This window comes from Bactrocera neohumeralis, unplaced genomic scaffold (assembly GCF_024586455.1).
Source record: "Bactrocera neohumeralis isolate Rockhampton unplaced genomic scaffold, APGP_CSIRO_Bneo_wtdbg2-racon-allhic-juicebox.fasta_v2 cluster11, whole genome shotgun sequence".
Classification (NCBI taxonomy): domain Eukaryota; kingdom Metazoa; phylum Arthropoda; class Insecta; order Diptera; family Tephritidae; genus Bactrocera; species Bactrocera neohumeralis.
In genome coordinates this window covers 18,850,645-18,864,529 of record NW_026089624.1, presented here as the reverse complement: position 1 = coordinate 18,864,529, position 13,885 = coordinate 18,850,645, and the positions used below count along the sequence as shown (strand labels likewise).

General features: G+C 34.1%; 1 protein-coding gene and 1 pseudogene across 1 annotated transcript; one reads left to right on the top strand and one right to left on the bottom strand.

The window, feature by feature from the left end:
• Window positions 1-6,579: 6,579 nt before the first annotated feature.
• Window positions 6,580-6,782, top strand: LOC126766312 (small nucleolar RNA U3; annotated as a pseudogene).
• A 6,305-nt stretch (window positions 6,783-13,087) lies between these two features.
• On the bottom strand, window positions 13,088-13,885 carry LOC126766040 (uncharacterized). Its single transcript, XM_050483744.1, has one exon. It carries the CDS (start codon window positions 13,883-13,885, stop codon window positions 13,088-13,090), a length of 798 nt encoding a protein of 265 aa, XP_050339701.1.

The window sequence follows — 13,885 nt, the reverse complement described above, 5'->3', positions numbered from 1 at the left end:
TCTTTTTATTTTTTTCAGGGTAGAATTAAGATTTAAATAGTTTGTAGTAGTAGTAGTAGTTTTAGTATTAGTTATTGTTAGTTAGTTTCAGTATTTATTAATTTAGTAAGTAGTATGAACACGTGAGCCAAGCTTTGGAAAAAAGCTGGTGAAAAAGACCTAATCTTTATTGATTAGGTTGTGTGAGAATTTGTGGTTGTGGGTAGACAAATTCTGAAAATCGTGTTTAATTAAAATTATATTCTTTTATATGTTTATTTCTAATAAAATGAATTTTCTTTTTATTTTTTCATTTCAGTTTTTAATAAATTAAAATAAGTTTTTTAATAAATTTAAATAAATTAAAATAAGTTTTTTACTAAATTAAAATAAATGTACATGTATTTTAATTTTTATTTAATTTTCAATAAAAATTTTAAAAATTATTTGCCCTAGTTGTCCATTTTATTTTCTCACACATTTCAGCCGATTTTTGTAGAAATTTGACTGGCGTAGAAGCAAAATGCGAAACAATCATACATGTCGTTTGCACATTTGTCTGTATGTTTGCGAAAGCAAATGCTCTACAAAAGCATATTTCTATACTTAAAATGATGAATAAACAATGCACAAGCATACAAACATACATATGCGTACACATATGGATATGTCACCAACAAAAAATTGATCTTGAGAAGTCAATATGGCAGCCAAATTGGCGAAGAACAAGTGTAGTAAATTTTACAACAAAAACGATTTCATTCATAAACGCAGGCGCAAATTCCACAAGCAATCTCGCTTCATTCATAAAAACAGAGGCCGTAACATATCCCCGAGCATGCCTTTGCCAACAAGTCTTCTCGCAAAAATCTGCGTCGATATGTATTCACGATCATACATATACATACATACATACATATTTACGCATTTTTGTAGGCGAAGCTGCTACAGCGGCAAGGGGTGACAATCGGCGGCCATTACTTTTTTTTCGGCACAACTCCGATTTTCTACCAGCAAAAGCTGTGACACTTGTGCGCTTCGGTCTTGGTTGCCCGTAACAACATAGATGCCAAAAGATCCGTGCGGTCATTATTGAATGTTTGTACATATGTATGTGGCTCGTATTTGTAAGCATGCATATGTCACTCAGAGAATGCTTTTTTACGTTTTCTGTGTTACTTTGTAGATTTTTCTTCAAAGCATTTCTCTTTATTCATTCTCGCATGAATTCGCTCGTTTTACATATATTTCTGCCAGAGAACGTGATCAATTCTGCTAAATAGCAGCGAGAATGGTGAATTCCGTTCCAAAATCTTATAAGCTCTGTTAGCCGTCCAATCGAACATCATACAGATTTCGATTTGCACCTTCTCTCTGTTTTATGTTCTCTGGTCGATCCTTTTTCTCTATCTTACATACGTAATCTCCCATTCAATTGAAAATTCCAGAATATGTAACAGTGTTAGTGAACAGCTGAAAATGTTTCAATGTGTTTGTGCAATCTGTTACCTCCTGATGCAGGGTTGCATTTTTTGATTCCTACTTTAAAATTTCAAACAAAACTTTTTAATTTTTTAAATTTTTATTTTATTTTATTTTTTAAATTTTTACATAAAACTTATTATAACTTTTATATAAATAAAAATATATCTAATTTAAAAAAATAATTAATGTCTGAAAATAGATAATAAAAGACAAATAGCTGAAATAAAATAAAGGTTATTAATACCTGAAAATATATAATAATTACATTGAATTTGTAATATCTAAAAGAAAAAGAAAGATTAATTGTATAAAATAATAATAATATCTGAAAAAAGGATTCATATTATCTGAAAGAATAAAATATATTAAATACAAAAAGAATTTACTCTGAAAGCAAAGATTACTTAAATAAAAATAGTGATAAAATCTGAAAAGAAAGAATAATTAAATAAAAATAATAATAACATCTGAAAGAAAAGATAAATATTATTTGATCATTTAAAATATAAAACAAACATTTGTTTTCACATATTATATTGGATTGTGCAGGCCGCCTTAAACGCATAAAATACATATGTATGTATGTACATATGTATGTGTATTTATTTTTGCGTATTAAATTGGACTGCGCAGTCCAATTTCAAAGTACACACACTTTTTTCACATACTATACTTACTTATCAATTGATATTTGCCGCTTCTGATGATATAGCTGCTGCTGCTACTTCCAAATAAATGAAGTAATTATTTTCAAAATATTGTTAAAAAATCACATAAAATTCATTTACTTACCTTCTTGTTGTACGAGCCTCCTTTACGATGGTACGATCACGAACGACATGCGTCTTGCAATCGTTTTTTTATTACCCTTTTTGGGATTTCCTATTGTCACTATTGACAATTATGTTTTCTCCTTCGCACTCATTCAAATAAATCAAGAAATGAAACAAACTTTTTTTCATCGCATTTAGATAAACAAAAAATATCCCGAAAATGTGCGTTGGTGTTAGTGTGTAGAAAAAAATGTGTAGTTGTATTGGAATATTTGTCACAAGCGGGTAGCCGTGGTTGGCAGGTATAGTTCTCAGCGGCTGCAATGGTCGGTATTCTTACACATTCAAACTTGTTTTTGAGGGTGTATGCGTGTGGGCGACTCAACCAGAGAACTTAAAACATAGAGAAGGTGCAGGTTCGATGTCGAACAATTTATAAGATTGGAGTAAGGAATTCACCTCACAACTTCGGAATTCACGATGTGAAATGTTAACATTTTTAACAGTTCTCCACATGCTCAAACAGAGAATATGAAGAGAAATAATATACGTACGGCTTATGATGCCATAGCATGTACATACATATGCGCAATCAGGGAATATCGAAGAAAAATAAGTTCTTTCGCAATGTATGCAAATATGTATGTATGCTTTTGCGTTTTGCCGTCGGCATTACCATATTGGCATGTAATAATTATGATATGAGTATGATTTTGTATGAATGCATGCATAGTACTATTTACAGTCTATTTAGACTTGTATATTCAATAATTTTATTTGATTTTTACATAATATACTACACTAATAAATATTTTTGTATTATGTTTCTTAGTAATAGAAATTGAATTTATCACAACAATATATAAACATATCGTCTATCATATTAATCTTATTATCTACCCATATGATTGCATGTATGTATGTGTACGCATGTGCGCATTCAGAAATTCAAATCATGATTTTATCACTTATCAATACATACATATGTATATTATATGCGCGCGCATTAATTTGCATGTTCATGCATTCATATATATTTATATGTACATATATTTGTATACACTTCCGAACAACTAATGCATAAGCATACAAACATACATATGAGTACACATGTGAATATGTCACCAACAAAAAATTGAAACATTGTTCTACAAAAACAACAATTGCCTAAATAGCATAAGCATGGCAAGTCAATATGGCAGCCGAATTGGCGAAGCCCAAATGTAGTAAATTTTACAGCAATAACAATTTCATTCATAAACGCAGGCGCAAATTCCACAAGCAACCTCGCTTCATTCATAGAAACAGACGCCGTAACATCTCCCCGAGCATGCCTTTGCCAACAAGCGTCTTTTCGCGACGATGGCAAAAGCTAAAAATCATAAATTGAACAACTTTCTGATGATTCTTCACAGAAAGAAGAGACAAAAGTGGCAACATAGCCGTTGCCGATTTACAATATTTGTCTAAAATATTTTTCCATGACTCGCAAAAATCTGCGTTGATATGTATGCACGCTCATACATCTTCATACATATTTACGCTAGCTTGTTGGCGACGCTGTTCGAGCAGCAAGGGAAGCGGTAACAATCGGCGATCGTTTGTTAGTTTCTTTCGGCACAGCTCGGATTTTCTATCATCACATACATAAGTGCTGAACCAATGAGCGCGACAAATATTAGAATACACACGTTCTTAGGGACACAGTTATTAAGCCAGCTGCACAACTACATAACTGTGTCCATAAGAACGTGTGTATTTTAATATTTGACAGATGTCGCTTGCAGTCTGTCGTGCTCAATTTGTTCAGCACTTGACTCTTTGACAAACGCAAGTTTCGGCCGTTGGTTGACCATGAAAACGGAGATGCGAAAGAAGCGTGCGACACTTGTTATTATGAATGTATGTATGTACATACATATGTATGTATGTGGCTCGCATTTGCTTTCGTAAACATACAGACAAATGTGCCAAAGAAATAATATATGTACAATAGAAATTCTATTGGTACAAATATGGAAATGATAACGAAATAATGCGAATATGCATATTTCATGAAGGTCATTAATTCTTTTTAAGAAATGGAAGGAATGAATGGAAGTGTTTACATGAGCACATTTAAGTTCATTTCATAATAGTCGAAATTAATATCATTTTTGAAATAATAATTTATAGAAAATTATTTTTTGTTAAATTTTATAACATACAATTTTTACCATTTTTCAGAAAACAATGGTTCTTATAACACAAAATAATCACGCATACTTATGTGACAATGGTTCATATAATACATGCATATGTTACTCAGAGAATGCTTTTTTACATTCTTTGTGTGAGTTTGTATATTTTTCTTCAAAGCATTTCTCTTTACTCATTCTCGCAAGAATTCAGTCGTTTTACATATATTTCTGCCATTGAACGTGCTCATATCTGCTAAATAGCAGCGAGAATGGTGAATTCCTTACTTCAATCTTATAAGCTCTGTTAGCCGTCCAATCGAACATCATACAGAATTCAATTTGCACCTTCTCTATGTTTTAAGTTCTCTGACTCAACCGTCCAAGTGGTATGTTTCCGCTTTTCTGTTGAAGTGTAATTAAGCCCATCACTGGTTTCCATTAGATGGTTTTTACATAAAAATACTTAGTGTGCAAAATATTATCTAAAGGTTCAAACTAATAAAGAGGAACTACGACTGTGCTCTGTTTTCTTAAATTTCATGAATATTTTTAATTCTTCATTTAAACAAGTACTTTTGTGCTTCCTAATTCAATCTTATATATTGGATTCTTTATTGTAATTAAGTAAGATAAAAAAATTTAATTCATAACAACATAAACCATTCATAGACAAAAAATTCCATGCAGGGCACATTTCTCTTAACAGCATGACCCAGCGATCGGATCAAAATTGGTCATTTGCCTTTGCTAGTTTGGTAAGTAGGCTAATGGTTTGAGCAGGCAATATTTTGTATCAGTTGTATTTAGAATGAAAGTTGATCTTAAGATTTTTTCGCTTGTTTGCTATTCATACTAAAGGTCTGTATCCAGCTCGTGAGTAATTGCTGAAGAAAAAACATCATTATTTCTTGAGCTGTAGTCAGGTATATTTGGAAGCTGCTTACGCGTTGTGAATGATCCACATTAGAAGAGCAAGAGAAAATAAGCAAGGAAAATATATTTAGGTGTGTAAGTATATAAATATTTTCATTGCGATTTAAGGAATATGGATGAAGATTGATAGGTTTTATAAAAAATTTCAAAACGGACTATACTTCATAATAATGATTTTAAGTAATTTATGATGAATTTAACGATTACTTTGAATTTCCTTCAAGAAACAATTGTTTATTTCATGTTTCTTCGCAAAACCAGCATTGCCATATTCGCATTTTATGACAGGGAACCTACTCAATTTGGGGTAAATGAGAAATCATGGTAAAGCATTCTAACCAGAGAACGTACAGCACTCATACACTCATGTATTTGCATATGCGCATATGAATGTAATAGCCTTGACAGACGACTGCGACAGAAAATGGATAGAAGATACAATTGCGGTTGTTAGCCGACTAATTTTTACAAAACCAGTTTTTATTACAAAAACATATCACCACGTTAATTTTAAAACTGCACCATAACATAACATTTATTATTGAAAATTTGAAAAACAGCTGTCGGTGTTGCTTGTTTTTCATTCACAATTGATTAAAATTGCAGCTAACTCTCTAAAATTTTGAGGATTAAATGGGATTTAGCAACGGAGTTATTTTCACTAACTCCTGAAATTAATGCAGTTAATCCGGATAAACGCTGCAGTCTGTCAATGCTATAACGGATGTTCCAAGTAGAGATACATTTTTAAATAGCCTTTTTTTTACAGATTACGCGTGAGTCGTGTTAAGTTGACATGTTATTTTTGTTTAGTATTATTTGGCATTTATTGAAGTTATACTTCTTATACGAGTTCGGAAAAGGTTGCGATAGATTCAGGTTGCGCAACCTCGCTCAATATGAATCTAACGCAACCTTGTCTGCGAAGATGTTCGAGCAGAAAGCGAAGCGGGGACAATCGGCGATCGTTCGTTCGTTTCTTTCGGCACAGCTCGGCTTTTCTACCAACAACACAATGTTGCCATGCTTATGCTGCTGTTGTTTTGTAGAACAATGTTTCAATTTTTGGTTGGTGACATATTCACATGTGTGCGCATAAGTATGTTTGTATGCTTGTGCATTATTGAAGTTATACTTCTTTTTCTTTCGTTTGTCTTTCATTTCTGCGAATTCTCAACTATTTTGCGTATCTTTTGGTTGAAATACTCTGCGTTGGCCGTTGAAAAATTAAGGCTATACTTTACAGGATCATTTCTGTAGTTAGTCTTCATTTACATTTTTTGGAAATCGACCCGCGATGACGAGGTATATCGTTTTATCTGACAGCGTGAGGTTTAAGAAGTTCATTTCTAATTTTGCCTTGTGGCATATTAGAAATGATGTTTCTTCGAAAATCGTTCGCTTACAACGGATAAAACGACTTCTGAGTGGTGATTTTAATGAATAAGTTCTTTTTGGTTGAAATGCTCTGCGTTGGCCGTTGGAAAGTTAAGACTATACTTCTCAGGATCATTCATTCCTTTCATTTCTTCAAAGAAATTAATGACCTTTAGAAATATGCATATTTGCATTATTTCGTTGTCATTTCCATATTCGTAGCGAGAAGCACCAGAAAGTTGTGCAATTTATGATTTTTATGCTTTTGCCATCGTCGTGAAAAGACGACTTTTTGGCAAAGGCATGCTCAGAGAGATGTTACGGCCTCTGTTTTTATGAATGAAGCGAGATCGCTTGTGGAATTTGCGCCTGCGTTCATGAATGAAATCGTTTTTGTTGTAAAATGTACTTCACTTGTTCTTCGCCAATTTGGCTGCCATATTGTCTTGTGAAGATCAATTTTTTGTTGGTGACATATTCATATGTGTACGCATATGTATGTTTGTATGCTTGTGCCTTATTTGTTTGGCAATGTATGCAAATATATGTACATATAAATATATATGAATGTATGAACATGCAAGTTAATGCGTGCACATGTAATACGTATATTGATAAGTGATGGAAATATGATTTCAATTTCTGAACGCGCACGGATAACTGCTGGGCCTTCAACGCGTGTTGATGAATTACAAAAGAGAGATGATTACGCTGCATATTCTCTTCCGCAACGAAGAGACAGAACTACTTTTCTAGTCAAAGTTCCTTCATTTAGACTTTGCTTTATTCTTCATTTTATGTGCATAATAAATTTATAAAATGTGAATTTAAGTTTTCTAGTTTTCTTTCATACAACATTATATGCATTTCTTGGAATATCACTAAGAAGTATAACTTCATCCGCGCGTAGGGACTCCACGCACCTTTGTTATTTATTTAGTTACTTAAGTCTTTGAACATCAATTATTACAGACTAATAGAAACTTAAGATTTAAATTAGGATTCTAAAATAATTAAATTACAATTATACAGATATATATTATAACTTAAACTTTTAATGCCCTTAAGAAGGAAACCCTAGAGTGAGAAAAATCAAGAAGAACTTTTTCAGAAGTCGAGTTAAACTCACGCTTGAGAGGAACATAATCCGCAAATTTAGTATTCTTCTTTTTATAAAAAAATGGGGAAATAGATCTAAGACAACGCTGAGGAGTATTGAAATCAATTTTCCCCAATTAATAGGGACAGTCAATACCTCCATTAATTACATTGAAGACAAATGAAAGACAGAGAACGGACCGTCGATTTTCCAGTAATTTAAGATATATTGGGTCAACAAACTTTAAGGAGCGGAGGGCAAATTTAAGAAAAATCTTTCGAACGCGTTCAATTCTATTAATTGACGATAGGCAATATGGTCTTCAAATGAACACTGCATACTCCAAGCTAGACCGAACAAAAGATGTATACAGTAATTTTAACGTGTAGGGGTCGAAAAAATTAGAAGCATTTAGACGGACAAAGCCAGGCACAGAGAATGATTTAGAAGTGATATAGTTGATGTGATTACTGAAAGAAAATCTATTGTCAAAGATTACCCCAAGATCTTTGATTTCAGTTACGCATTTTAAGACGCAATGTGAAATATTGTAACTTGTAGGTAGGATGCTACGTCCCTTCCCATACGAGATTTGAGAACATTTATCTAGATTCAGAAAAAGATTAGATTTCAGGAACCAATCATAAAAACTATCAATATCACATTGAAGTTTGAGTACATTTCGGAGCATATAGCAAAAAGTTAGTAAAAGAGAAGCGACAGGAAATGTCATTGATAAACAGCACAAAGAGAAGTGGCCCCAAAACGCTTCCTTGTGGCACTTCCGAAGACGCAATGAATGAATCGGATGACACTTCATCGACACTAACAACTCATCGTCTATTGTGCAAATATGACTTAATTCACTGCAAAAACACATAGTGAAAACCTAAGGATGATAATATTTTAATTAGAATATTGTGTGAAACTTTATCAAAGGCTTTAGAGAAATCTGTGTAAACACAATCTACCTGAAATCCAGCGGAAAATGCAGACAAGCCCATGCTGATTGATGTTAATTATTGACTTTACTGCAAAAAATAGTTTATTTTGAACAGAACACTCTAAAATTTTCGAAATAGTAGAATGTTTAGAAATGGGCCTGTGATTGTACATCCTTTCTACCACCTTTAAGGGTAGGGGTAATGAATGTCAATTTCCAGTCTGAAATAAAATTCCTAGAGGAGAGTGAATTATTGAAGAGAAGCATAAGAGAATATAACAAGGTAGGACAATTTTTTATAAGAACAGGCGGTAGCCCATCCAGATCCAATTTGAAAGAAGGCTTAATATTACAAATAGCCTTGGCAATATAATCCTTTGAAAGACACAGTGTGCCAAAATGAATGGAAAATTATAAGTCGAAAAAGTGGAACTAGTACCAGGATCATAGAGTACATAATTTGATTTGAAGAATTTAGAAAACAAGTTGGAAATTTCGCCAGGAGTGCATGCTGACTTATCACCCCAGCTCTTCTAGATTTTACAAAGTTCCAAAAGAAGTTCGAGCTCGACTTAATGTTAGACTCCGTACTGTCAATTTACCTTTTATAGAGAAACTTATCCAAATCATTAAACAGTTTTGTGTAGTGCTAATATTGAACAAAGGCAACATGAGATTTAGTTGAAGAGAATTTTCTGTAGTATTTATTTCTAAGATTTTTTAAATGTTTGAGGTGCTTAGTATACCATGGCAACTTATATGGTTGCATATGTTTAACCGGGCTATTATAATGACAAAACTCATGAATTGATTTCTTAAAAATGGAGAAACTATTAACAGGATCTAGTCCAGAAAGTAAATCATCCCATTTAAACTCAGAACAGATTGTTGAGTCGTGCAAAATCACAAAATGCAAAATTAAGACCAAGCCGTCAAAGGGTTTGACAGGAGCGAAAATGTAAGTATCCACCTCAAACGCTAACGGATAATGATGAATGGTAGCTGGAGTAATTGAAGAGACTCCATCAAGGAACCTTAAGTTTAAATTATCGCTGAGAAAGACTAAGTCAAGATATCGATCAAAACTATTTGAAGCGATGTATGAAACTACATTGAACAGAGCGTCATTGATAGACATATAAAGTCGGTCAAGAATAGAATCATCATTATCAAGCATAATTAAATGAGGAGGGTATTTGCGATGAACTGCTAGGAGAACTCAACCCCCTCTAAGACATCCAGTTTTTTCGTGATCTCTATCGTTACGGAAGACATAATAGAAATTTAAATCGAAATATTCACTATCATAGTAACTAGAATCAAGCCAGGTCTCAACATTAACGATAATATCAAGATCCAATTGTGAAGAATAATTGTGAATAATATTTGATTTACACCTCATATCCGATAAATCTTGATAATACACCGTAAGACAAGAGCCATTAGAGGAAGGTGCAGAAAACGGATGATTAAAGTTGTGATTAATAGGCGCATCAGCTAATCTGCAGTGTTGTTTTCCCCTCCCTTTGAAAAAAACTTAAACTTAATGCCAGAAGGGCACACTGAAGAAGAGAAAACGGCATTAAAAAGATGGGGACATCACTACCTTAATGTTTACTCTCTTAAGATCATTAATATTAGTATCTTTCTTAATTAATTTTATTTATACATTAGCATATTTAACAGTGAAAGATATAATATCTTCTTCAGTGACTGAGTTCTTAAAGGCAGGCAAGTAAATCCATTTCTTGGGTAAGACGACTTCGAGATCACAATTGGCATTAACGCCAACAACAATTAATGCAGTTTCAAGGGATTTTGTGTTCCTAGTGCTCACTTTTAACTTCAAATTTCCAATTAACATTAATTGAAGTAGAATAGTTCAGATTAACAGAATCACCATAGGCAATTGTTCGAGCAGCATTAACAGCGACAGTGGGGCGATCTGGTTTAGCAGCAGCTATTGGATTGTTTTTGACACTGGCTTTCAACTGAGTATTGATATCCCTAGCAACAGCGTCAGCATACAGCATTGGGAGCAGCAGCAGGTCCAGCAGCGGCAGCGGGATAATCCACACTGACATTACCAGCAGAAACTGAAACAGCAACCTTGGACGGAGCTGTATTTGTACTATTATCAGCGGCAGTAGAGTGAGTGCAGCAGGCAACAAATGGAGCGGCAGATATTGCTTTTGGTACAACGGGAGCGAGATAATCCATACTCACGTTATCAGTAGAAGCAGGAATAGCAGCGTTAGACGGAGAAGCATTTGTACCAACAGCAGTCGTAGAAGTGAGAATGCAGTTAGCAGCAGTTGGAGCTGCAGAGAATGCTTTTGGTATAGCTGGGGCGAGGTAATCCACTCTCACATTATCAGCAGAAAGAGAAACAGCAACGTTAGACGGAGAAGCGTTTGTAGAAGCATTTAAACCAAGGGTCGGCATGAGAGTATCTGTCGCTGTGTTGGTGAGCACGAAAACAAAGTAGCCCAGTGAGAAATAGGAATTAAAATTATGCAAATTTTATAAATAATTAAGAGTATAATGAAAATTAACAAAATGTCTTTTAAGGATATATTCCCTACTATCTTTAAAAGACTTGGAACATAAAAGGCATTGCATGGCGCCAAGGGCATTTAGAATCATGAAATATCTCTCGCAGGGCATATTTGGTTTTGCGATATAGCCCTGCGTGATGTTAATTCGTTGCTGGCAGGGACAATGGGATGCCCAATTTATTCCAGTGTGAGAGCGCCTTAAAATATGCGTTTTTTATAACATTTTCCATTATGGCCAGATCGAACAAGATATTTGGGCATTTTAAATTAAAACACCCAACATTTATTACGATTGCAAATTATTATATATTGGACTTTTAATATATGACGAAACTATTTAAATCCTTTTTTATGATTTTATGGTATATTAAAACAACTGACTTTTGATCTCTCAATACTTAATAAGGGGAATTAAGCTTGTTAGTTCTCAATTATCAAATGTTGTTAATCATTTGTAATTGAAAATTAATTATATTATGCATCAAATTACAAAACGTTTCATGAAATATATTTAAATTTCGCATTTTCTTTGATTTTCATTGTTCTAAATTTTTATTAGCGATCTTGAACAGCGGCAACAAATTCCTCCGTTTACATATTTTTTTGGTAAGATTTCAATCTGGCCGTCGCTCGTTTCCAATTGCTAAACGTCAAAACCTCCCCAATCCAGCCAACTGTCAAAGTTTAGAAGGTTTTGACGTTTAGCAATTGTTCTCTCATTTCCAGTGAGAGAGGAGTTGGACATCTCTTTATCTCTGGTTGCTGGCTCGACAACGACTGAAGGATATAACGTTAGCGTACCTGTGAAGTTAGTTTGCACAATTGTGCTAAGAAATGCCGACCACTGATTTAAACAAACAACAGTCGCAGCAGTGAGAGTGGAGTAGGCAGCAGAGAAAGCATTCGGAACTGATGCAGAGAAGTTGCCGTTGTTGGATAATTTGTTTCGAGTGTTCACTTCTCAGTAAAGTAACTTCAAGAACCAGAGAATTAAGCAACACATTTACCTTATTAAAATGATTAGGCTTCGTTGCTTCCCCGTTTGATTGCTGAGCACTTTGTTGTTGCGAGTTTACAATAAGACAACACTGAGTATTGCGCACTGATGGTGATGTAGGCGGCGAACGTATTGAATTTCTCTGAATTACCGCGCACACTTTGCAGTAAAATGCATGTATAGATTTGAGCAAATTATCCACATCAGCCTGTGTTAAATTAATACCAGGCGATTGAAAGAATTAATTGCATTTTTGACAGCTGATTTTGGGCTGAGCACGGCATTTATGCAGAACTAGCGGGCCCGGTGCCTGCTTCGCACGGCAAAACAAAATAAGAAAAGAAACACACTTGTTTTTAATAAAGTTGGTTTTGTTCCCTATTATTCAACTTTTAATTCTAGTTTCTTATAAGCTTAGACTATGTATCACTTAAACTATCTTAGAGTTCTTTCGTAGACAACATTTTCGGTTTTGCCATGAGTTGTTGTGTAGATAAAGAGAACTGAAGGCTTGCCAACACGTGAGCACGAAACATATAACTGGCCGTGTGAAAAGCAAGGAAATTCTAAATCAAATCCACACAATTTCAACGATTGCCCTTGCGCTTTATTTATCTTAATAGCAAATGCAAGACGTATTGGAAACTGTAGTCTTTTGAATTCAAAAGGTAAATCTGATGGAATCATTGGCATTCGTTGAATCAATAATAATAAAGAATCAACCTTTAAAATTGTTGCTTCGATTAAATAGTTTATAACCTTTTTAACCGCTAATCTTGTCCCATTGCATAATCGATTGATTTATATTTCGAAGCATAATAATGGGAGCACCCACTTTCAATTGTAAACGATGAGGTGGAAATCCGGGTAAATCCAATGAATTCAAAAATTCTGTCGGATAATTAACAGCGTCGTCTTGATTCGTAACCGTGTCAACTGATTGATATGTTACAAGTTCGCCAGGAACATGGGTTAAAATGTCTGCATTCATTTGACCAACGTCTTTATTTTTAGCGGCCAGTATAGCTCTTTCAGCTAACCAATTATGATTGCGATAATTTTCTGCAATATTTGGAAAAACACTTGACACCAATTCTTCTTTTGTCGATGCAATATTACAAAAGTTATCTGGTAAAGTGGTTAAGCCAGTTTCACGATCAACAGCAAGTTGACCATTGCCTATTGCCAACAGTTGCCTTGAAAATGTGTCGGCCGATGGATCGTTTTGAATTTGTACTCGCACATTTGTAGTCAAATTGAGTATTTGTACATGTCTCCATAAATAAGATGGCTTTAAACATGCTTTTAATTCATCTGCTGTTGTTGAACGGGGAATCACAGGCAATGTCTGACGAAAATCACCAGCCAACAGAATCAAAGCGCCACCAAATATCTGTTGATCATTACTACGCAAGTCTTGCAATGTCCTGTCTAACGCTTCCACTGATTTCTTATGGGCCATTGTACATTCATCCCACACTATTAATTTGCATTGTTGCAAGACTTTGCCCATTTCCGAATTTTTGGAAACATTACAGGTGGAATTTTCATTTACATTCAT